The 23,143-nt window shown below is 33.1% G+C and overlaps 2 protein-coding genes across 3 annotated transcripts in view; one reads left to right on the forward strand and one right to left on the reverse strand.

Annotated features, from left to right (window-relative positions):
• The window catches only part of LOC139695150 (kelch-like protein diablo), a 53,684-nt gene extending 38,636 nt beyond the window's left edge, over positions 1-15,048 (forward strand). The window contains exon 15 of one of the 2 annotated variants that reach the window (XM_071593813.1): positions 13,270-15,048. In XM_071593813.1, coding sequence (XP_071449914.1) covers positions 13,270-13,290 — 21 coding nt within the window. In that variant the 3' untranslated portion in view covers positions 13,291-15,048. The remainder of the gene's footprint in view (positions 1-13,269) is intronic. The other variant, XM_071593805.1, reaches the window with a different exon arrangement.
• A 3,029-nt stretch (positions 15,049-18,077) lies between these two features.
• On the reverse strand, positions 18,078-21,974 carry LOC139686727 (uncharacterized). The gene is made up of 4 exons (XM_071583752.1): positions 21,838-21,974; positions 21,532-21,762; positions 18,637-18,820; positions 18,078-18,176 (listed from the first exon to the last, which is right to left on the reverse strand). Exons 2-4 carry the CDS (start codon positions 21,724-21,726, stop codon positions 18,100-18,102), a joined length of 456 nt encoding a protein of 151 aa, XP_071439853.1. The 5' UTR covers positions 21,727-21,762; positions 21,838-21,974; the 3' UTR covers positions 18,078-18,099.
• Positions 21,975-23,143: the final 1,169 nt, after the last annotated feature.

Consider the following 23,143-nt stretch of genomic DNA (forward strand, 5'->3'; position numbering starts at 1 on the left):
CAGCTCATTACCAAAGACAAACACAAGATGAACTTAGGAGTATATATTTCATTAGCGTGTGGTTCATGAATTACATTGGTAAGTATTACAGAGTGGTGAATTACTATTTGCTAAAATGTGTCTGTTTTGTTTTGTATACACCATCTACTCTGAATGGAAATAATAATCTCTAAGACTGAAGATCACCCTTACCCCAGCTAACCTTACAATTTTTTTTTTTAATTTGTGTTGCTGTATGCATTCTTTTTTTCTCTGCGGATATGATCACTCTGATGTCTTTGGCATAGTATTTAGGTATCACTTTGGTGTGGCCCAGAGCACTGAGTATATTAGAGGGAAGAGTGGGAACCCTGTGCTTTAGGTTCAATTTTATCACTTTTTGGACCAAGCTCTTGGCATGTGAACTTGTTCATTAATTTTGCGCACTTGTAACCATTTGCATTCTTTCAGAGTGGTCATATTATTTTATATGCAAACCTTATATATTGCTTTCTCTCTCTTGTGAAGATGTTGGTAAAGCTTTTTCAGCATGGTCCCCCACAAGACTTGCACATCCACCCTATTGGTAGATTGCATTCCTACCTTTCCTTAATCAGATTAGTACATAGTCCACCAGGTATACTGTACTTCAGCATGCCCCTATTTGAGTTCTGGAACGCTTATAAGCTCATTGCACGAAAGAAAGGGATCAAGCATTCTTGCAGCATTCATTATTAATAATTTCAAATTATTTTTTTTGTCCATTTCAATAGTTGAGTAATAGTGCAAGGGAATGTATTAAAAATGTCTTTAGTATTCACATATGTTTAACACTTATACTAAGAGAATATGTTCTGCAACATTCAATAAATGCAAATTCAAGTTTGGTGTTAACAGTATTGGTATGAATCCACAGTATCAGTGTTGGTATTCAAATATCAATATCAGCTTTAATTTGAAAAAATGCTAGTATCAGAACAGCTCCAGTAGGTTAATGGATAATTATTTTTAATTTTACTAATTGTTTTTAGTTCACAGTCATTATTTTTTCAGTTGCCAGTTTAGTTTTACTAATCATATTGAAATAATTGAGTGCCAGTAAATTATTTACTGGTGAAAATACCTAAATGCAATCATAAATAGAAGAGTAGTGCATTTTTCATATTTGTATCCATTTCACAAATGTTTTTGCCTTGTTAATTAAAGGTTCTTCGATTTCCATGTAGTGGAAGTGACTTGTTCCCCATGCTTTTCAGCATGAGTGATATATATGTGCATATTTTATTTAATTAATTTGAATAATTGTCAAAGTAATTTGAATAGTTTTGTCTTAAAGATTAAATTTTTAAGGTTGATTTTTCTTATGTGAAATCTTGGAAATAATCACAATAAGAGGTGCGAATGGTCTCACAACTCATGAGCAGGTTCCTTCTCGTCCTCCACAGATAAGCAAGAACTTGGAAAACAAGAGCATCCCTGTGGATATAGGAAATTCTTTCTTTAATGGCAGAATTCTTCAGCCAAATGATATTTTAAGCTAGCAGTGCCAGAATTCATATGTCAGCCTTTTTACAAACGCTCTTACCAACATATCTCCAGACCTCTATCCTCCAGATGCCAGGTGTCTTTGGCATTGAAGTCAGTGATTTATATTTTCTGGATATATTTCATTCAAGACATCATGAAGATTGTGACAATATCATTACAGAGCTAGAGGTGATATTAGATTAATTTTTTTCATGATATGTATATTTATGTAAATATGTTATATACAAATGTACACATAAAGTAGACTAAGTTTCATGTTTCAGTGAAGGGATGTGGTAGCATTTCTAGATATTTATAATAATTCCCGCGTTGATCATCATTGCTGTTAGCAAATTCTTAACATTAGCCTATTCCTTCAGACCTTCCTAAGCATTTGTGCACCAAAAGAGGAAATTTAAAAGTACAGCTGAATTCACTGGTTTCATGAAAAGTGATGGATTATTACCATAGGAAAAGATGTCAGTGTTTCTGTTATGATGATGTGTATATTGGGTTGTAAAAATATACTCCCAACTTAGGTCGTTAACTGAAGTGTAGCATTCAGACAGATTTAATGGATGAAGTGATCCTGTAGGTTATTCAGTTTGTGTTGAGAATCAGTAGTGTGAATGAGATTGTTCATTGAGTCAGGTTTTCTAAATGGGTCAATTCTGCCCAAAGTTACATGAAAAATGGAATATGCATGTTATAGAAATGTATTGAATTTTTTTATTACTTTTTAAAACTACCTACAGAGATGTAAGTTACATCGAGTGCTCAAAGTCATGCAATTTATTTGTAAAAAAATCGTGATTAAATTGGCTCATTTTCTCTTTCATAGATTTGTCCAATGCGAATAATAATTGCCAAAATATCTTGAGAATGAAGAAAAAACACTTCTCTGGAGATTTTTCTGTAAAGTGTTTAGTGCAGGAAAAGTAATATTCCTGTCCATTTTAAATCTGCATAGAAACATAATTGTGTGCTTGTGCATCAAACAAGAATTTTTTCACTTGATGAGCCAATAAGCGAGTTTCCTGCCACATATGTTGTTGTGTCATGCAAATTCAATGCTGGTGCACTCAAAACTGGGACTTTCTTCTGTACTGATTTTAAGTTTCAATAGAAACTAAGGGTTTGTTAAAAATAAAAAAAATTAAGCTCTATGGCCTCATAAATTAATAAAATAAAATGAAAAATCCGATAGCCATAATAAGTAGCACCACTGGTCCACAATGAAAATAAAATTTTTGCTGTGATGGTTCGTAGGAAAAGAAATTTCACGACAGTGACCAACCACACCCTCTCAACCAAAATATCCTTCTGCAGTAATTTGTGGAAATGTTACTTCCTTGCCAGAGATCAACTACAGACCCAAAACTCTAACCCCATTGAGATCATACACAGGGTGAAAGTGACTCCATTATGGATACCTGGGATTATGAACATATATACTCTATCCGTGATTGTTTACAGGAATAAATTCCACGCCAGGGACAAACATAGAGCTGACACTCACAAGCACTTAGGAAAACAAGCCCTTACACATTCAAAAAGGGTCTTACTACTGGGAGAATATTACTCAAAGTTAGCAAAAAAACAGGGAAAGACAAGACTGTGCATTGGATACGCATATTTCAGCTAAATGTAGCCTTCCTCAGCGAACTGAAGGAAGAAAGGACTTGCAACAAAAGGTTGTAAGTTAGGGTTATTCCCACAAACCATTGCAATAAAAAAATTTTTTTCACTGCGGGACAAGTGTTGATAACATATTATGGCTGTAGGAGATTTTATTTTATTAAGGGTTTGTTTATCAGATGTGATTGATGACTCCTGGTAAAGAATGTGTGATAATTAATAGATTGAGAGTAATGAGAATCAGGATTGACTGAGTGTTTCAAAGCTGAATGATGAAGCATTTATGGGCTCTCTTATAAAGGAGATACATATCCCAAAATTACTGCATGGAATTCTTTTGAAATTTCTTATGTAATTGACGTGGGATTTTTTACTGCTATTTGAGTGTTGTGAAGAGAAACTCAAAAAGTATCAACATTCAATGCAGAGTAAGCTTAAAGAATACAGTGACCCTTAGTAATTATTTTTAAAGATCAGTATTGGTTCCATCTTTTCTTTTACCAAATTGTTGTGAACTGAAAGTGTTTACAGTTAAATGATGCTACTAATAAAATAGGAAAACAATAATATTGGATATCCAAAATTTAAATTTAGCTGATAGTAATAATTTTTTATATGCATTTTTGCTGTAAAGTTCCTATTTACTTCTGGTATTCATCTTCCCAGCTCATAAACAAGTGCAAAACTTGTTATGCATTAATGAATGCAATTGTTCTGACATGTTGACAGAAGATCTGTTGAATTGGAAAATGTGCCATGTTGGTCAGTGATGACAAGACAGCTTTCTGTTATTGTTGTTATTAAAAATCATTGCCTATTATTCTTATTATTTTATTTTACTTAATTGTCATTTTTATATTTTTTGAAGAAGTTCATAGGTAGATACTCTAGTCATTATACTGTGTTTTTCATGATAGAGTCCCGTTACATAGTTCCTACTTCACCTATACATTTGTTACATCATGACATTTTCCACTGAATGAGTATCTTAGAAAATTTTATAGTCTTTGATAAAATGATGGTTAACATTGCACTAAGCAACAATTTTGTGTAGGATAATGGGATTGAGATGAAAAGAATAATAGGTTTTATTTGATTTATTCAAGATTTATTGTTCATATATGTACTTTTTTAGCAAGTATTGAGGTTTTTTCAACTAATAAAGTACATGCATTTAATCTATGTTAATTTAAATACTGAGTAATAAATACATATGATTTATGTTAATTCTCTATTATTATTTTGCATATTTTGAAAATGTGTGTAACATAATTTCATGTTCTAAATTATATTTACAATTGAGTTTTACATTTTATTTAATTAAGCTTTAATAGTCCAATGATGCGTGATAGTAATTAATATACAGAAAGATTGCATTGAAATTGTGACAGTTGGTTACATGAAGTGTTGGGAAAATTAGATCATCATTTTCAAGATATTTTAGCGTGTTACTTTCTATATGCTGGTGGTGCCTCTAGATTAAAAGTTGTTATTATTAATAAACTACCCATTGGCATTAAAATATTACCTTAATAAAGAGAAGCATTATGCTCCATCAATGACATTCTTATCACTTGGCTTACTGCCTTTATAATGCGCAAAATTCTCTTCGAATTGCTACCTAGGGAAATGGTGTAATAGCCTAGCTGTTATCTTCTCTTACAATATTGTCTCATATTCTACATATGGTGAGATAAATACACTCACTTAAATAAAAATGTGCTAAGAGGGCCAGCAGTAGGTTGATACTACAATACATAATGAGGGAGGGATGAGAAAATAATGGTGGATATTTCTTATTTCCATTCCTGTCAAGTTAGCCTGTCTAAGCCACTTGAAGAAATTCCTGAAACTATTGTAATATGTCAAAATAAAGATGATCATTATCATGAAATGCCTTTTGGAAGGTGTCTGATACCCTTCATATCTTCTCTTCAAGGCCATGTCTTCTCTTTCAAACTCCTCTGTCCCTCCTATTCTTTCAACTCATCCAATATATTCCGTCTTCTCCTTCATATATTCTTGTCCTTTCCACTACTCTCTCCATTGCTGCTTTAGTATGCCTTCATGTCTTAGAAAGTGGCCAACCTAGTTCTTTTTCCGTCTTTTTCTTATCTGTGATAGCCTTCTCTCCTCTCCCACATGTTGTAAAACCTCTTCATTCTGTATGTCCATTATATTTCCCTCCATTCTTCTTCATGCCCACTTTTGAAATGCCTCATTTCATTTATAATGCAATTTTCTCCATGTTCCTGTTTCTTACAAAAAGTCACTCTAAACATAACATTCCATCAATCTTTTCCATAAGCTCTTATCCATGAGACATGTATGAAATATTTTCATCCTGTTGAAAGCCGTCTTTGATATTTCTATCCATTCTATAACCTAACTCACTTCACTCACATCTTGCTATAAAAACATCTCTAATTCCTTTCTTTCCTTTTCCTGCATTAACAAATTCCTTTAATGATGTACCACTGTGAGTCTTTCATTTGGTGCCTTCCAATTCCCTTCATCATCCCAAAGCCATTGGACTTAGCCACTTTTAAAAGCAATTTCTCACTGCCTTGGCGATGGGATGCCCCAGCCTTGACCCAAGCATCATACTCATTCCTACAAGAGCTCGGTAGATGGTTTACTTCTTATTCTGGAAATTACTCCTCAATCATTATTACTTTATAAGTAAAAAATAGGTTGCACCTTGTTAAGGGGAGGTTAACATTTGAACAATGCAGTCTTTTTGAGTTACATCCCATCCCTTGCATTGCAATCTACACAAAAAAATTCCAAATTTTGTGTCCCCTTCTTGCGTGACAAAAACAATATTCAACAATCTGTAATTAGTTTAACATACCAGGGTGGGCCTCATCTCATATCAAACCTAACAGCAGATTAATGGTACATTCAGTGTAAAAGGGACCTGTTACTATCCATGTATTCTCGTAATGTCTCGGAGAGAAATCCAATAGATACTGAGAGACTCACAGTAAATGGGTTTCACTGTAAAAGTCATTCAATTGATAAACCAAGATGTAACTTTTTTGATTAATGTGGGTGTGCAAACCTGGACGCTGAGTGCCACATTAATCCTGCAGACTGGAACACAGAAGACCAAGGAAAATGGCCAGTGAATAGCCACTGAGATGATAGCTTGTTATAGTCTACTGAATGAAAAGCTATGTGATTGCCCAGTGATTGGAAAATAACATATGGCAAAATCTCTTTGCCCTTTCGTTAGTAGGGAATAATGCTCCTATTTAACTGTAATTTTTTTGGTTGTGCATGGCTGGTTGTTGAATTCTGTATTAGGCCTCTAGACCAAGTCAAAGGTGGCCGAAGGAAAAACATTGAATTTAGGGAATAGCCACTGTAATTATAATTTTTCATAATTAAAATGAATGAAAACCTTTCTCTCTCCAGAGTGCCAAAAATAATGTTAATGGATGAATATTCTTTTCCTATTATTAGTGAAGAAGAAGCAGCAAGGCAAATTTATTTACCTGGGTTTTTTAAATTCCTAAGTTCATGGCCTATTTAATTGCAATTAGGTATTTTTCATAATGTATGCTATTTTTTGTTTTCTGTCAGACAATGATCACTTCTGTATCACATGGAGGCAACTTCATCTAATCTTCAGAGTGATGCACTATAGTTTCTCAATCTGCACTGATTTCAAGCCTGTGAGAACAATGTTTGTGTAGATATTTGGTTTAACATTTAATTGATGCAATGTATATGTTAGAGCAATTATTTATGCACCTACCTCGAAGTCTTTAGCAGTGAAAAAAATTCCATATTTGTTTCTTGATGCTTGCTAAATGCATTCATCTAAAGATTTCTAAGAAGTCTGACATGACGTACCATTCAAGGTAGAATGCTTTAGAACAATTCCAAAATGCCGTGGCATGCTCTTTGTCTTTCCACATTTCCATAAATCACCAATGTTTCTCATCCACATGTTCATCTTACCATGGATGTAGTGTCCATTGTGTTTTTTGTTCCCAAACTATAACCAATAATCTAAAAATTATCTTGTCCTGAAATCCTTTGGTGGTATGCAATGTGCGATAAAAGTTTTTGTTTACCTAGCTTCAATAATTTAAGGAGTATCAGTCACCTTCTTCCTGTCTTCAAATTTTTTAATTTTAAAATTTTATCATGATTAAAATATGCTGAATTCTCAATTAAAATATTTGATGGCAATGAGAGATGCTGCCATGTGCGATTTCCAAGGCTAAGATACAATTTTTAAGTTTATCTCAATTTTTCTCACAAGTTCGCTTACATGTTGTTCAATAATTAATTTTTTGTTGTGTATTTCAATAATAACTATCAGCTTATGTTCAGGCAGATGAGGTATTAAGCAACAAATTATTTCTGTAACAGTTTTCTTCATCTAATTCTTCGAGGAAGTCATCTAACCTGTTGTATGAGTCTTAGTTTAAAATACATCAATTCCAAAGAGTAAAAATCATTCCCCTTGACTAAGTAGATTGATGTTTACTCTTTGAAATTGATGAATTTTATTTACATTAGAGGATGGTTCCATTTAAGTTATTGTCCTGGCTTCTCCCGCTATTCTTTGAATTTGTCAAGTCTTGGTCTATTGCTGGAAGTAAACTGTCTTTCCAATAATATATAGAAGACATACTTTGTCCGTGGGTTTGTTATGGTTGCCCAAAGGCACTGAGTTCTACCCAGTTCATAGAGGCTCATCTGTAATATGTTGACCTTTGATTATTATTATTGATTAGGTAATCTACTGGTTAAGGTAGGTTTTTGGATGGACGTAATTACTAATTAAATAATTTGTGGCCCCTAGCAAAACACAACATCCTACTTTACATCAGGTCCCTCTTCAGCTCTGAGTACTTTCTTCTTCCCTTCATCCCATCCAACATCCCTATCCTGTTCCTTCCCTTTCCTCTTTTGCCTAACATTCTCCCCTCAATTACAGTCTTCAACATCCCGCTGCCGGTCAATACCCCCTTCAGCCACTTTTCCTGCCTCCACAGGATTGCTCCCAACCAACCCCTCTCTTCGCCCACCATACCAAGTACTTCCTCGTTTGTTTTCTTCTCTGTCCATTTCACCTTCTCCATTCTTCTCCACACCCACATTTCAAAAGCCTCCAGTCTACGTCTATCCTCCTGCTTCAATGACCACGTTTCCGCGCCGTACATAGCTACGCTCCATATCAAAGTTTTTACGAGTCTTTTCTTAACATCCTTACTCAAAGTCCCCGTCATCAACTCCCTCCTCCTCGTGAAAGCCTCTTTGCCTAGCGCAATTCTTCTCCTTACGTCTCTACTACTTTGACCGTGTTGGTCCAAAACACTGCCGAGATACGTAAACTGTTCTACCTGCTCTAGTTTTTGCCCTCCTATTTTAATGCTAAGCTTAGCCTTTTTCTTTCTAGAAAATCGCATAACCTTTGTTTTATTTATATTGATTCTCATCCCATACCTGTCGCACTGAATTTCCAATTCACTCAGCAATGCTTGCAGCCCCTTAGCTGACTGACAAAAGCTTGGTCATCAGCAAACCTAACTGACTTTACGAATTACCCTCTGACTTTTATTCCTACCTCCAGTTCTTCCCATGCCTCTTTAATCATTTCCTCTGCATACAGGTTGAACAGCAATGGTGATAATGGGCAACCCTGCCTTACACCTCTTCCTAACACTGCCCAACCGGACTCCCCGTTCCCCACTCAAGCCTGAGCAGTCTGAGACATGTACAGGTTGCGGATTAGCCTCCTTTCCCTCCAATCTATTCCTATTTTCTGCAGAATCCTCATTAGTTTTTCCCAATTAACTCTATCAAACGCTTTTTCGAAATCTACGAAACAGGCAAATACCTCCTGGTTGTGTTCTATATTCCTCTCGATTAATAATCTCATTACTGCAATGGCATCACGCGTACCTCTCCCCTTCCTAAACCCAAACTGATCATCCCCTAAGTAATCATTTGCCCTACTCTCTATCCTTTTGTTCATGATCCTGAGAACAACTTTAGCTCCGTGGGATATCAGACCTTTGATTGAGATGATTCATTTTATAGCAAATAACATTTTCCTTATTCTTGTTATAATTGGTAGCATATTTGTTGACAATTAAATATAATATAATTAAAAATTCATGCACAATGGAATGCCGTAATTTACTGAGGGAAACATTCTCTGTAAATTTGATTTATTGTGGTAAATTAAAAATTGATGCAGGAAACTTTTCGAAAGGGTTTCTTCCCTTTACATATATCATGGACTCACAATTCATTATTAATATTGTAAGGGAAGCGTTGTACATCATGAACAATGACAGGTTTGTATTCAAATTGATGAATAGTATGTATGAATATGATAAAACATTTAGGCTAATGTTTTGGATCTTATCTAAAAGATTAAAATATACATCTTAAATAAATGAATAAAATCCAGTATTTCAGATCTCATCATGTAATATATAGTAGTTCAAATAAAAAAATGGTCAACTTAAGTAGAAAATTGCATTCAAATCATAATTATCAGTAGGTAATTCATTTGTGATCTGCATAAATGTCCCAAATTTTTATTCTGATATCTTCTCATTTATTTTTTTGTCTCTGCATTTAAGAACATGTTTTTGATATTCCTGGAGTTGATATGTACCTGATAAGTATTAATTTCAACAATTCACTTTGAATGAGAGGATGTTTTTTGTTAACTAATTATTCACATCTTAAGATTCTCTTGTCTTTTTTTTGCATTTTTTCAGTGAACATAACTCACAGTTTTCAAATTTTATAGGTGATAGCACACCCTTTGCTGTGATGCAAGGGATGGTGCAAGAAAATATATTTTGCCTGCATTGCAATAACTTGTATCAATGGTATTCAATTCAATTTTAAGGTATACTGCTGTTATATTTTTGCATATAATGAAATTTTGCCTTTCATCCATTTATGGCATTCACATTATTCCCTTTCAAGTTACACAAAGTATAAAATACTGATTATATAGGTAGGATAGTTCAGGCATCTTACTATCTTTCCCTGTTTACCTCCATACTATCCTGTCCTTACACAAATACTTCTTTTGCCTCTTGCCTTGTTGCATACATGATATTCTGTGCTTGAGACTTCTAATATGCATTTCCTTTAGATCTCTATGACCAGATTTACCCATGGCTTTCTTGGGCCCATTTCCTCTTTCACATGTATCTGTTAGGTGATTCAACTTTCATCCATTCTCCCAAGGTGAACAAACTAGCATAATAAACTCTTTTCATGATTGTCCATTACCTTTGCATCTACTCTATGCTCTGTTCTGTCATAACCCACTAATTCTTATCCTTATCTGTCTTATTTTTACTGCAAATACTCCTCAAGTATGTCATACTATCTGCATACAGTCAACATATTTGCTTATCATGGCATACCCAATTTTCTCTTCCATACAATAATGTCAGGAGGAGTACAATTATATACATGTACATTGCCATTTTTGCTGCCTTGGAAGGATATTTATTATTCATATGTATATGTACTCCTCTCATTACCATTCTGTGTGGGTATGAAAAATCACTTGCCATTTTGCCATTTATCCTCACTATGCAATCATTATTCTCATTGTCCACATTAAACGTAACTAGGTACATACTTTTGTATGCATTTACCCTCAGTTTCATACTCTCTGAAATCAATTGGCATGATAGCTCATATACCTGTAATTCAGATGTTGCCTCTGCACTCAGTTACTAGCAATCAAGCAATTAACTAAATGAGGTGAATTGCTATCCTGATTGGGTAGCTGAATTGAACAACTTCGCACTCCGGTAATTATGGACAAGTGAAACTTTCACTTTATAAAGTTTCATTTTCTCATTACATTTCAAGACAAAATATTATTTTAATTCAAAAAGGTGTTGCTTTCTTCATGAAAATCAGTAGATATTAAACTCTCACATTGATTATATTTGTGAACATTTGTGCCATTAAATTTGAAATTTGATTCATGTGGTACCCCTAGTTTTTGCCAGCTAAGCTACACTACACATGGTCATATCATATGTGGCAATGAGTCTATGTATATCTTTATTGATTTTAAAACATAATCATATACTGGAAAGATTTTTTGAAAGATAATTTAATGGAAGTTACGTATCACTTTAGGTATTCTCATTGAATTGCAATGGCCCATTGTACAGAAAATGTTTTGCTAGCCATCTCCATCATGTAGAGTATTTATGTCATGTGTTTTTACTGTATATCTTATTTTGGAATATTATCACTTTTAAATATTTTTCACATCTTTGATGTTGTCGTACAATTGCTCATGTAGTACAGTGTATACAGGATAACGTTATTATTTTGAAATACAAGTGGCTGAAAAAAACTAGGCCTCAAAATAAATTAATTTTAAAAATTTTCTAGAAGTGCCAGGAGTAAAGAGGAAAACTGTTATTTCATGTTATTTATGCATGAAAAATGCTGCTTTATTAATAGGAGTTGCATGAAAGCTCAGATATGGCAACTTCAGGGAACTCCACAATTTTTTCTTTTTTTAAAATTACAATATGAAAATAGTGGATTACAAATAGGGTAAAATTAACTAGAGAAACTGTCACATGTGTAAGTTCATTTATTTTCCTACAATTCTCTCAACAATTTCACTTTCCTTGGAGAGTCGCCATCTTACTTTCAACCAAATAATGAGAGACTATTCTTTGCAGTTGACAATATTTCATGAGCATGTATGACACTGTCAAACTAAGCAAATACATATACACAATATTATGGCCTTTGAGGGACAGTTAGGGTGTTGAGTAATATTTACCATGCCACATATTGTGACTGACTTTGGTGCCTCATAACATCTATGCATGTTGGCACCCCACATAATTTAAGTCGGAGGCATCCCTTGAGAAACGAAGGTATTCAGGCCAATGACATCCTTGCCCTCAAATTGCCAAGTCTATCCATGCAAAGTGGAGAAGTTGTTTATGTCAAGATTATGGTGAATTGAATTTTATTTCATACATTTTTACTTCTCAGGTCTTGATGTGATGGAAAATTAATTGTAAAACATAAAATTGAAATTTGGTGATATCTGTGTGCACCATAAAAGTCATTCCTTCAATAAAAGATATGCTAAATATGAAGCATCAAAACTTGCCTAAAATTAGGTATGCCTTTTAATTAGGTAAAAATTAACATTCAATATTAATAGGTGAAAAACAGGTCCAGTTTTTGAACATGAGTTTACGTGATCATCAAATATTCTTTCCTGCCCTTGACCTTAAGAATATATTCTCATAAAAATTGTGAATGCCTGACATATGAAACATTCATGTAGTGGTAAGGAAATTTCAAATAATCCATTAACATCAATGCCAATGAATCAGGGCTGGTGTGAGGAAGAGTTTCATGGGGTACCCCTGAAAATGAATGAACGGTGATCTGAAATCTGATGGTTGAGAATTTCTACTGGGGACCAAAACTCATTCTTTGTCTCTTGTCTACAGAATGCATCACTAAGACACTGATCCAGTGGTCATCATATCATTATTTATATTACTGTACAGTTTTAAGGGCCATCAATAATTGTGGCATATTACCATCAGAAGTTAATGGCATATCACTTTTCCTCCATTGAGGAATTTATCAGAAACTATTCATTTAGATTTTGATAGTTAGACATCTTTTGGTTTTTTGAGCTGCAATTGTATAACTTCCATCTACACTGTTGTAATTGTATATGCATGGGTAGCTCATGAAAATTAAGAACTGATCTTAATTTTCATTACCTTGATCAGCATTCCAATTCCATAGAAGTTAACGAGATTCTAACTGCTATATTCTAAATTATGGTTAAAATTTCTAATTGTCAGCATCCAAAGTTTGAAATTGTTAAATGTTAAAAGTCATCCACTTGGTGTTAACGTTAACATGCTAATTTCTTGATAATCATAATCACTAAATGTAGTCATGAGGAGTACTGTTCTAGGTTGATGCAGGAAAACCGTTCATTTGATTCTATTCATCGAATAATCAAGATTGATTCACCTAAAATGCTTAGATTAACCACTCTAGATGAATTATTTACCTGAATTGATTCCCTCTGAAAATTATACTATTATTTTTCAGCCTGTGAGAATACTTGTTTAGGCTGAGATTAACATTCAAATGGTCGGTACTCAAGCCTTTGCTGTGCAATTTCTCTTCAGCATGAAACATAATTTAAATTTGATGTGGCTATGTTTGTTTTAATGCTTAGAGCTCAAGTATATATTTGTAAAATGGCCTTGCACACATTTATAGATATGTATATGAATGTACCTGTATGTTATTCCATACTATGTTCATTCATACTATGTTGTAGTCCATAATATGTTCATTCTTGACATTGCCAAGGGGATTATTTCAAGTACCATCAATATTATCCTTTATTTTAAAGTTATTCATCAATGTCATTAATTTTCATCATTATCTCATAATTCATCAGCATGAATCAAAATGTTGTTTCTCTATCCTGGTAACCTCTGTGGTTTATTGTTCTGAGGTGTTTTTTTAATATGTTAGTCAGTATTTGCACTGACACAGCAATTAGTATATAAAGTAATTTTATAAAAATCTTATACATACATTTATATACACATTGAGACAGTAATATGTTTATTATTGCTTTGATGTTTGACTTTTGTTATGCATAATAGGTGTGCATGTGTTCAAAATATGTAAAATTTACAGTTAAATATTGCTGCTGGTGCAATAGGCACATCTCAATTTGTTGAGGAATTTGTTCATTTAATTTGTCAGAATTGTTAGATTTTATCAGGAGAAGTCACACATGAACGGGCCACTGTTAAATTAATGTATAATAAGGCCTGATTTAAAGTAAGAAACTTTAACCATGCATGTCTTTGGAATCATTAATGATAATTGTATGTAATTATGTATTTGAATTTTTAGCACTATAGATTTCTTCAAGTCCAACTTTTACTTTTAATTAGCATCATATATACCTGCAGTGGAAACAATTTTATTAGTTTTATATAATCAGAAGTTAAATTCCTTTGGAAACGTCTTGCTGAGACCAAATTAGTCTGATCTAAGAAGAGAAACAAAAGTGATAGTAATTTGAGGTGACATGTTTTTCAGGCTACTCTAAATTGTTAGCAATGTCAAAATGATGTTACCTACTTAATAAATTTACATTTATTTAGAGTGGCTATTATTGAGAGTATAGAAGTAAGAAATTAATTATGAAAGCCTTAAATTTTATTATTTTTATCACCACTAATTCAAATATTTGACTTTCTCAGCTACTGTTTTTTATGAAACAGTTCTAGTCCACTCTTATGATATGTATTTGAAAAATATTTTTGATTTTAACAGGAGTTTATTGGAAAGGCACATGATCCCACAAGAAATGTGCTTTGTGAAGAGAAAATTGTAATGACAGAGTGATAATTAAAAGTATATTTGGTGACTCTTTTTTGTGATTTATGTATGGCTTTGAGTGTACACATATATTCTTTGAGCCCTTTGTAGTTTTTATCATGTAAATAGATTCGAAGGTTAACTTGCTCAAATTGGATTAATTGCATATTATATTTATCTAGCTAATTTACTACCTATATGTATGTAGCTTCAAATTCATTTGTAGCAAAACTCAAGAGACTCTCTATTTTATTCGAATAATGTGATTATATATAATGTTTGGTCATTTAAATTTTATCTTGATGAAGCAAGTTTACAGTTAGCTTAAAAAACTGCTAATTTAAATGCTTAATTTTTTGTCCTGCAAGAATGTACACTATGACAATGAATGTTTAAGTACCCGTTCATGTAACTTTCGTTGTCTTTATCCTTTTCATGAAGTGGTTTTACAAAATTGTGATAAAATCAATGTTATTTTTCAATAAATACACATTCCAATTGAATGAGTGCTGCTTTCAAACTATTTTCAATTAAATTCCTCTATGTTTATGTTCCTTACTAAAATTCATTCCATATTTAGTTGATCTTTTGAAAAATAATCCTTTGTGATGAATGTCTAATCGAAATCTTAAAAATTGTTTGCATAGATATGGTGGCATTTTTCTGTAAAAAATGCCATGCCTCTAGCAGAATGGATGGGGATGTGGGGTTTCAAAAGGGAAAATGATATTGCCATTCTTAGAACAGTTGCAGATGGTGTAATATTCAACTGTATGCATGGTGAAAACCGAGTTCGTTTTCAATGAGGAAATGCGAAAATATTAATTTTTTACTTTGTTCATTGGGATGCATATAAGATCAAGTATGAATAGATACTAGTGTGTTAGTATTTTTGTAGCAATTTCAGAACACTGTTTAGCACTTTCAGGAAGAGAAAGAGGGGAAAATTAATTTTTTTTTAGAAAAAAAGTTGGACAAATTAATAAGAATCCAGCAAAAATGTAATTGTGCATATCCTAGTAGCAAAGGTGAACTGACCTTAAATTCTGGAGGGATTAATGTAATTCTGTATATACTTTGTGTATTTGATTAAAATAAGTCTATATGGTATTGCCTTACCACATGCAAACGTTGGATGTTCTACTGGAATAATATAATTGTTGATTTTTGGTATTAATTCTTGCCTACACAATAATGTCATATTTAATCAAAATCAGAAATATATCTTATTCAACTCTGATTATGAATCATTGGCAAAAGATGTTTGAAATGAAAAAAGAAACTTGTGAATGAGTGCACAGGAACAATGGACAACATAAACTAATTGCCTCCCCACCCATTCCTCTCTTATCATTATTTATTATAGACAATATTAAAATAGAAAAAAATCTAAACAAATGACATAACATCTCATTCTAGACCTTTTGCTGTGAAATAACTTTGTTTTCATAACAGATATGACTTTGGTAAACAGCTATATAATTACTTGTGGGTGCAAAACAGAAGTTGTGCAATATACATACTATTTGATTTTGATATGCCTCACCTAACATGCTCAGTAAATTCTGAGCTTCCAAATCAAGGCCAAATATTATTAGATTCTTAAATTATCAAAAAACACAACATGGATTTGGCATAGAATAATTGTGATAGAATTCTTCTGGAAGATTTTGATTAATGCTATTTCCATTCAAAGCTAAAAGAGCAAGACAGATGCATGTACGAATTTATAATTTACAGTGGGAGTATTTTTGCTTTTCCAAAATATTGTTACTCATCGTGAATGTGCAACGCAACTAATCACTGATTTGCTGTCATTGGCATCCATTGCCCATTCCAAATCTACATGTGCATGGAGTGGGATATCTGCCTTCCTGAGAAACAATAATCACATAATTCTGGAAGTTCCTTAATGTTTTTCTTATATTCCTCCAATTCCTTTCTTTGGGATTATTACAAAATTTGCTGGCTGTTCCAGCCGAAAATGCAGGCTAGTTAAATTTGTATTGTCTCAGAGCAGTCTATAGTTTTTCCGTAAATGTCAGCATTAAAAAAAGGAGAGTAGTTTAGATATTAATAATTATTAAACCACCAATTCTGTTAAAATGCTGGTGATTCTACGGCCTCTTTTTGCCTTAAGGTAAAGTCTAGGAGAATCATGGATCCTGTGGTAAACAGTGTTTCTGCAGTAGATGAATGAAACTATTGAATTCACTTTAAATAAAAACCTACTCAGCAGCCAGATATTAAAAATGAATTTAAAATGTTCAGAAAATTAAATAGGAACTGGGAAGTAGAAATTCCATGGAAAATCAAGAGCCAATAAATTAGGGGTACCATAATCCAGTTTAGAAAAAAAAACAGAAAATAGCATAAAGGGGCACAGAAAAACTGGGAACAAAATGGATTTTTACGACTGGGCCTTTCAATTACTCACTGACTGACTCCTTGAAAAAAATGCTTTCAGAAGAAAATAGGGTGGGGATGCACGAAAAGGAATGAATCTGTTAATTGGATCCAACCAATGCTTATTAGCCAGCTGGGTACATTTGACATGTACAGGTATATCCAAGGTAGGTACTCAGTACAAAGGCGTGATATTTTTATTGTCATGGCACTATAGATAAAAAGGTGATTTTTTGCAAGTATTCATTTTCATGAGTTAGCATTAAGGATTAGCATTGTGAGGAAGTATGATCATGAGTTAACATTAAGGTGTCAAATGAGCTCTCAAATTACTCTTCTATTAAACAAAGAGGCTTTCACAGATCATAAGTAATTGTTATTATGTTTGGCATAGGAACCTCACATTGATAAAAAATTTCAGTAAATCGAGACAAATACATGAGGGGAGATGACTTTTTGAACCAACTGTAGCCTGAAAACAATTTTTCACTGATAGTTCACATTAGAAAATTTGAAAGCTTGCAGCTCCTGAAGGACTTTACCAATGATGTAACCATTTTTTTAAAAAAGCGTGTAAAAAAGTGTAACCAATTTTTTACCTATCAATAAGTTGGAAAAACAAAATGTTTCACAAGAGGCATAAAAAGAACAAATGGTGTAAACTGTACGAAAGTTTTGAGATGGCCAGTCACATGATTTGATATGGAATGACCCTTAACTGGAGCCAGAAGGTCCTGACCAAGTAGTTTTATCCTTGCTGGTGAATTGGAAAGACTTTTCTGCCTAAGTGAACTACTTGGATATGTTGCAAAATGTCATTATGAATCAGTGTGATTCCCTCTTAAGGATTGATTTCATGTTGCATATATTTGAAACAGATTTATTCATGAACTGCATGAAACTTTCCAGTTATTAATTAAGACAAGGAAATAATAAATACTGATAATCAAACTTTTGACTAATAAGATAGAAAAATAAAAAAGGTAGAGGCTGCATCCATCATCACGCTCCAAAATGTGTAAGAAATAAAAGAATTGTAACTTTTATTAATTAATTTTTATAATAAAGGTTCATTGACTGTAAAATGTCTTTTGTGTAACAAATAAACATTCAATAAATTATAAATTCCTAAAGAAAATGAAATTTCATTTCGTCTTCATCATCTTCTTCTGCAGTAGCGGGGCAGAATTCATTGTACAACATTTCTAAAATGAAGGAAACATTGCATGAATAAGTCAAATATTTAGGTAAGAGAAACTATAAATAATATCTAAAAGAAATATGAAACAAAAAAGTTGAGTGGTGAGAGCCTTAAAAATATAAGCCATTTAACCAATCTCCTCTTTTCAACTACTAATGCAAAAAAAACCTGGCCTGAAAAGTAATGAAAAGGTTAAATCTTAACAAGAAAAACAACTTGGCATTTTCTAGAGGGTTTTTATTTCTATTTTACTTCTAGTTACTGTCCACGAAAATAATAAAAAGCCAATCTATCCAGCCTTGCTTAATAATGACTTCACAGCTGTATTGTTGTTAAAATTAAAATATATTCCTATGGAAATCAAGGGTAAGTTTTGTTTGGAAAAAGTACACCCAAAAATTTTGTGCTGGAAACAATTTCTATAAAAATAGACTAATATGGCTCCTTTTATTTTTATCACTCACCTTCCAGACAAGTTTCCAAATCTAACTTATTCTTGTTAACTTCTTCTGCATCATCAAAATGAACTGTTTCCTGAGAATTTGGGTCCTCAGCCACATTTTTACAGCTATTTTCTTCATCAAGAGGCTCTGACAATTCATTCATCTCTTTCTCTCGAATATTTGCAGCTAGTTGGAGGGCTTCAACCTTAGTTTAATCAATTAGCAAATAAATTTTGGTTTAACTTTAAAATGAAAAAAATCAAGTATTAAATTTGATATCCACTAATAAAAATAGTATGAATCAGTGGCTGAACCAGCAGCTAATACAAAAAAACCTCTAAGTAGGTGGTCATTTTCATAAATGTAAATGAATTTTTATGCCTGTTTTTCTATAAAGGATATTCGAAATCATGTAAGGTAAATGTGAAAGTTTCTCTTCCAAGATGCAAGTGAGAGCCATCCAGGATATGTGTCATTTTACTTAGTATGGATTTCAAGAAGTTTGATTGGAGATCCCTTCCATTATCCTGACAGCTCTTTATTGCAGCTTAAATATTCTGACTGCCACTATGACAAGATGCCATTATAACATTATTCCATATTTGATATATGAAAAGAAAATATGTAATAAATTGTAGTTATGTAGGAAGATACATTCCCATGTAAGTTCTTGAATAGGTAAATATGGGGGTAGAGGTTTTTAGATTAAAATTCAAAGTGATTTGTAATTCAGCAGTAAAGGGTTTCAGTTATGGTAGCTCCAAGGAATTTTATGTCATTGCTGTGAGCGAAAATGATTGAATAGGATTGAAGGTTAGTCAATTATTTTCTGGTATGGATGAAAAATAAGATTAAGGTACCATTGCAGTTTATTTTGGCAGGTTCAATTAAACATTTCTATTGCAGCCTGGTTCACTTCAAAGTGGTTCAGTTTTGAGGGAATTCTGATAGAATGGTTTGTGTAACCTGCATAAATTACTAATTGACTATTATTTATCTTGGTTGATTCATTATTAATGTAGAGATTGCACTAATGAAGGCTAACCCTTAGAGTCAGTGAAAACGTTGTGAATAGCCTGAAGTTAAACAAAAAGAGTACTGGTTTGGATTTACCTTCGAGGAAACCTTGCTAGGGCTTACATAATAAATATATATTGGCTGATAATCAAGTGGGTCTTGTGGTGATATTTTATGAATAAGAACTATTTTAATGTGGATGGAAAGATACCTTCTTTCAATTATTAATTGATATGTGTATGATGGAGGGTAAATCTAAAGGAACATTTGGCTAACACATGACCAAGGACCTCATCAGGACTAGATGAGTTGCAGCTTCAGAAGCCAATGATGCTTCATGACCTTAAGTTGGTCTCATCAGTTATGGAAAGGGAATTTGAGGGGTAGCAGCTCTCTTTGCGATCACCAGAAAACTGTTTGAAATTATGATTGGAAACACTTTTGGGCCTCTTACTCTGTCGAATTTGATTGGAGTTAGCAACCATCAGCATTGGGTGATCAGTTGGCTTTCAATGTTTAATCTCTTTTATATCAATGAGAACTGCTGACTCTATGCATTAATTGGAAGGGATAAGGATTAAATTTCTTGTTCTGGTAAAATAGAGAATGACTCCAACATACCTTCAATCTTATCACTTAATGCACAACATAAAAGCTTGAAGGGGATAAAATTTAGGGAATGGAAACCACCACAATTACATTTTATTCCCGACTCACATTATGTACGGCCATTATCTCCAAAACTACTCTCTCCGAGCCTCCTAACAGTCACCAACCCCAGCCGCACATCCTCCCCTCCTTTCTCTTGCCATTTAGTCAATACTCTCTCCATTGATTCCAACATCTACATGAATCTTTTTTAATACGCCCCTCCAGGAATCCAAACATTCTCCAATATATATACAAAAAATATATGGTTTTCAATTATACGAATTGAATTGTGAAACTTTCATGTTAAACCAGTGCTTCGGCAAAGAGGTTTGGTGTGTAATTTGATCATTCATCAACTAGAAAAGATCGTATTTAATTGAGTAATTTAATATTTAAGGATTCCTAAGTAATAATAACAGCTACCTAGACATATATTTAAATAAAATAACTATTTTGTCGCGGCAATCGAAGAAATGTGACCGGATTATTGTTAAATTTAATTGATTTTAAGTTCCATTGTATTATTTCTCTATTTTATCAGAATATATATTTGTTTCATTTTGGGTAAGGCTTCCTTCCTTAAACTGTGCAGTGAAATATAGTAATTCCTTTAAAAGTGTGTTTTGATAGTTGAATACATGACTATAAGGTGTCAGGTGAATTTAAATAATATTATATTAACTAGATATCTTCTCATGCAATCATATAGATTACAGCTGTCATTTATACATACTTTGTTGTAATCGCCCCTAAAAATTCTGAAGATGGATTTAATACTATAAAAAAACAATAACGACAATCTGCATATATTTGGCAACTAACTAAAATGCTTTAAATGAATTTCCTAGATGATTAAATAACCATCCTAAAATAAGTAACATTGAATTTGATTTTTCCGGTAAATTTCATAAGTAGATGCCACAAAATATCCTTGGTTGACAGTGAGAGAATCTATCACTATGCAAATTTATCCGCTTTATAAGACCTACCTAATTATATGATGTACATCATTAGCCAGCCAGAAACTCGAATTTCAACGTTAAACTGCAGAAGCATGATGACTTAACAGAATATTAATATATTTATCTATGGAGCATACAGAAAATATATAATACACGTCAAAAATGCAATTGATTAATAATAGATCTTCAATGCATTGTAAATGATTAAAATATATTCACGCTATCCAGTCAACTGGAAATTCATTCTCTGAGTACACAGATGACACTCACCCATGGGTTAACTCACCTCTACTTTCAACATTTGGTCAGAAACAACGTTTTGCATCTTTTTCAGGGCCATTTCCTGCTTATCATACATAACCTTCTTTCTTTCTAATCGCATCATTTCAGTAGCTACAGTATATTTTTCTCCGGCTTTTTTATCGTTAGTTGTATTATTGGTAAGACGGCTGCGTCTTTTCGGTAGCCCTTCCATTGTCATCAGAATATAGGCCAAGCAGCAGTGAAGTAGAGAAATCTACGAGGCAATTCAAATGTTCAAAGCCACTTTACCATATAGTTGTAATTACGACTAAATTTGAATAACCCTTACTTGGACAGCAACGCCTGCGAGATAGTCCTGTCTAATGCACTACTTATGACTGTCGTTTCAAAGTAAGAGTAACGATTCGTAATATTATTACTCTTGCAGTGGAAATGATGTTCGGTCAATGAAACTCCTCCACCAAAGTCTTCATGTTTGAACGTGTAGTGCGGAGGAAATTTGACCAATCAGAATAGTGAAGAATGTGTTTACGGAAGTAACACCGCACCAAATGCTAAATCCTGGCTTTTTGTGTGTAATTATTTATTTATTCTCGTCAGACGATTAGGATAAAATACAAAAAGAGATCAATTGCACATGATGTAAGGCACGTTGTGATCGTTGTGCTGAACGATCCAGTCATTCACCGAAAGAATTCGCGAAATATGATTTCACTTTGAGCAAAATTAATCGAGAAGACATAATTAATAGTTTAATAAAAAATAAGTTAATTGATGTATTTCATTCTTAAAAAGCGACCAGAATAAAGACTAATGTGAATGAGTTTCTCCCCAATGCTTTTGCCAAACACTTGATGGCTCTATGAGGATAAATTTATTCATCCTTGACAAATGTATTAACTGCTGAAACGGAAATAAAGTAATTGGCGTAGAAAGCTGTGAATAAACTACTTTTAATATACAAAATGCACCTATTCACAAAACTGTTTTGAAAAGACCGCTTTCAAAAGGATGATTCGCGTTTCAATATTGTAAAGAAGAGACCTCTTGTGAAGATCTAGCTATAGCTAACTAAGACAGATGAAAGTTGGTTGGCGATCTCATATTTCTGCTCCTTCGGTGTATAACAGTACGTTGGAGTAAGTGTGTATTTTTACTACCATTGTAATTACTAATCCGTTTGTGTCTTAACTGTGCATTATTTGGTGTTCATTTTCCAGACAATGGCGGGTGATTCCCATGCTAGTGAGTCGCAGTTTACCGGGCTTTCTAAATATTTTAATGGAACGACAATGAAAGGCCGTGCTAATGTAAGATATTATTCTAATTGCAGTTATGGAGTTTTCATTTATCCTTTTAGTTGCTTGATTTCTCATTTTAATATAAATTGTGAAATGCTCACTATCGCTACTCAACCACTTGGTTTGGATTGCTATAAATGACTATTAATGTTATACAGTGGAACAAGTATGAAGAATTTTGTGCAGTGTTTTATAATTGTTTACTGAAGAATACAGACTCAAAATTTGCTTTTATTCTATGCAGGTGGCAAAGGCGACGTATGCGTCTATCGGTCTGATTATTCTGTACTTCACAATGAAACCTAAGAAGAAGGCAGCGACTAAATAGTGATT

This window comes from Hetaerina americana, unplaced genomic scaffold (genome assembly GCF_022747635.1).
Source record: "Hetaerina americana unplaced genomic scaffold, ioHetAmer1.1.p SCAF_1, whole genome shotgun sequence".
NCBI classification, from domain to species: Eukaryota; Metazoa; Arthropoda; class Insecta; order Odonata; family Calopterygidae; genus Hetaerina; species Hetaerina americana.

Bases quoted from the DNA above. Each gene is read 5' to 3' on its own strand.
- LOC139686727 (XM_071583752.1), bottom strand. From the start codon at position 21,726: ATGACAATGGAAGGGCTACCGAAAAGACGCAGCCGTCTTACCAATAAT. The intron at 18,821-21,531 runs GTGAGTTAACCC...GATTAAACTAAG, and splicing joins ACCAAATGTTGAAAGTAGAG to GTTGAAGCCCTCCAACTAGC. The intron at 18,177-18,636 runs GTGAGTGATAAA...CCTTCATTTTAG, and splicing joins TTTGGAAACTTGTCTGGAAG to AAATGTTGTACAATGAATTC.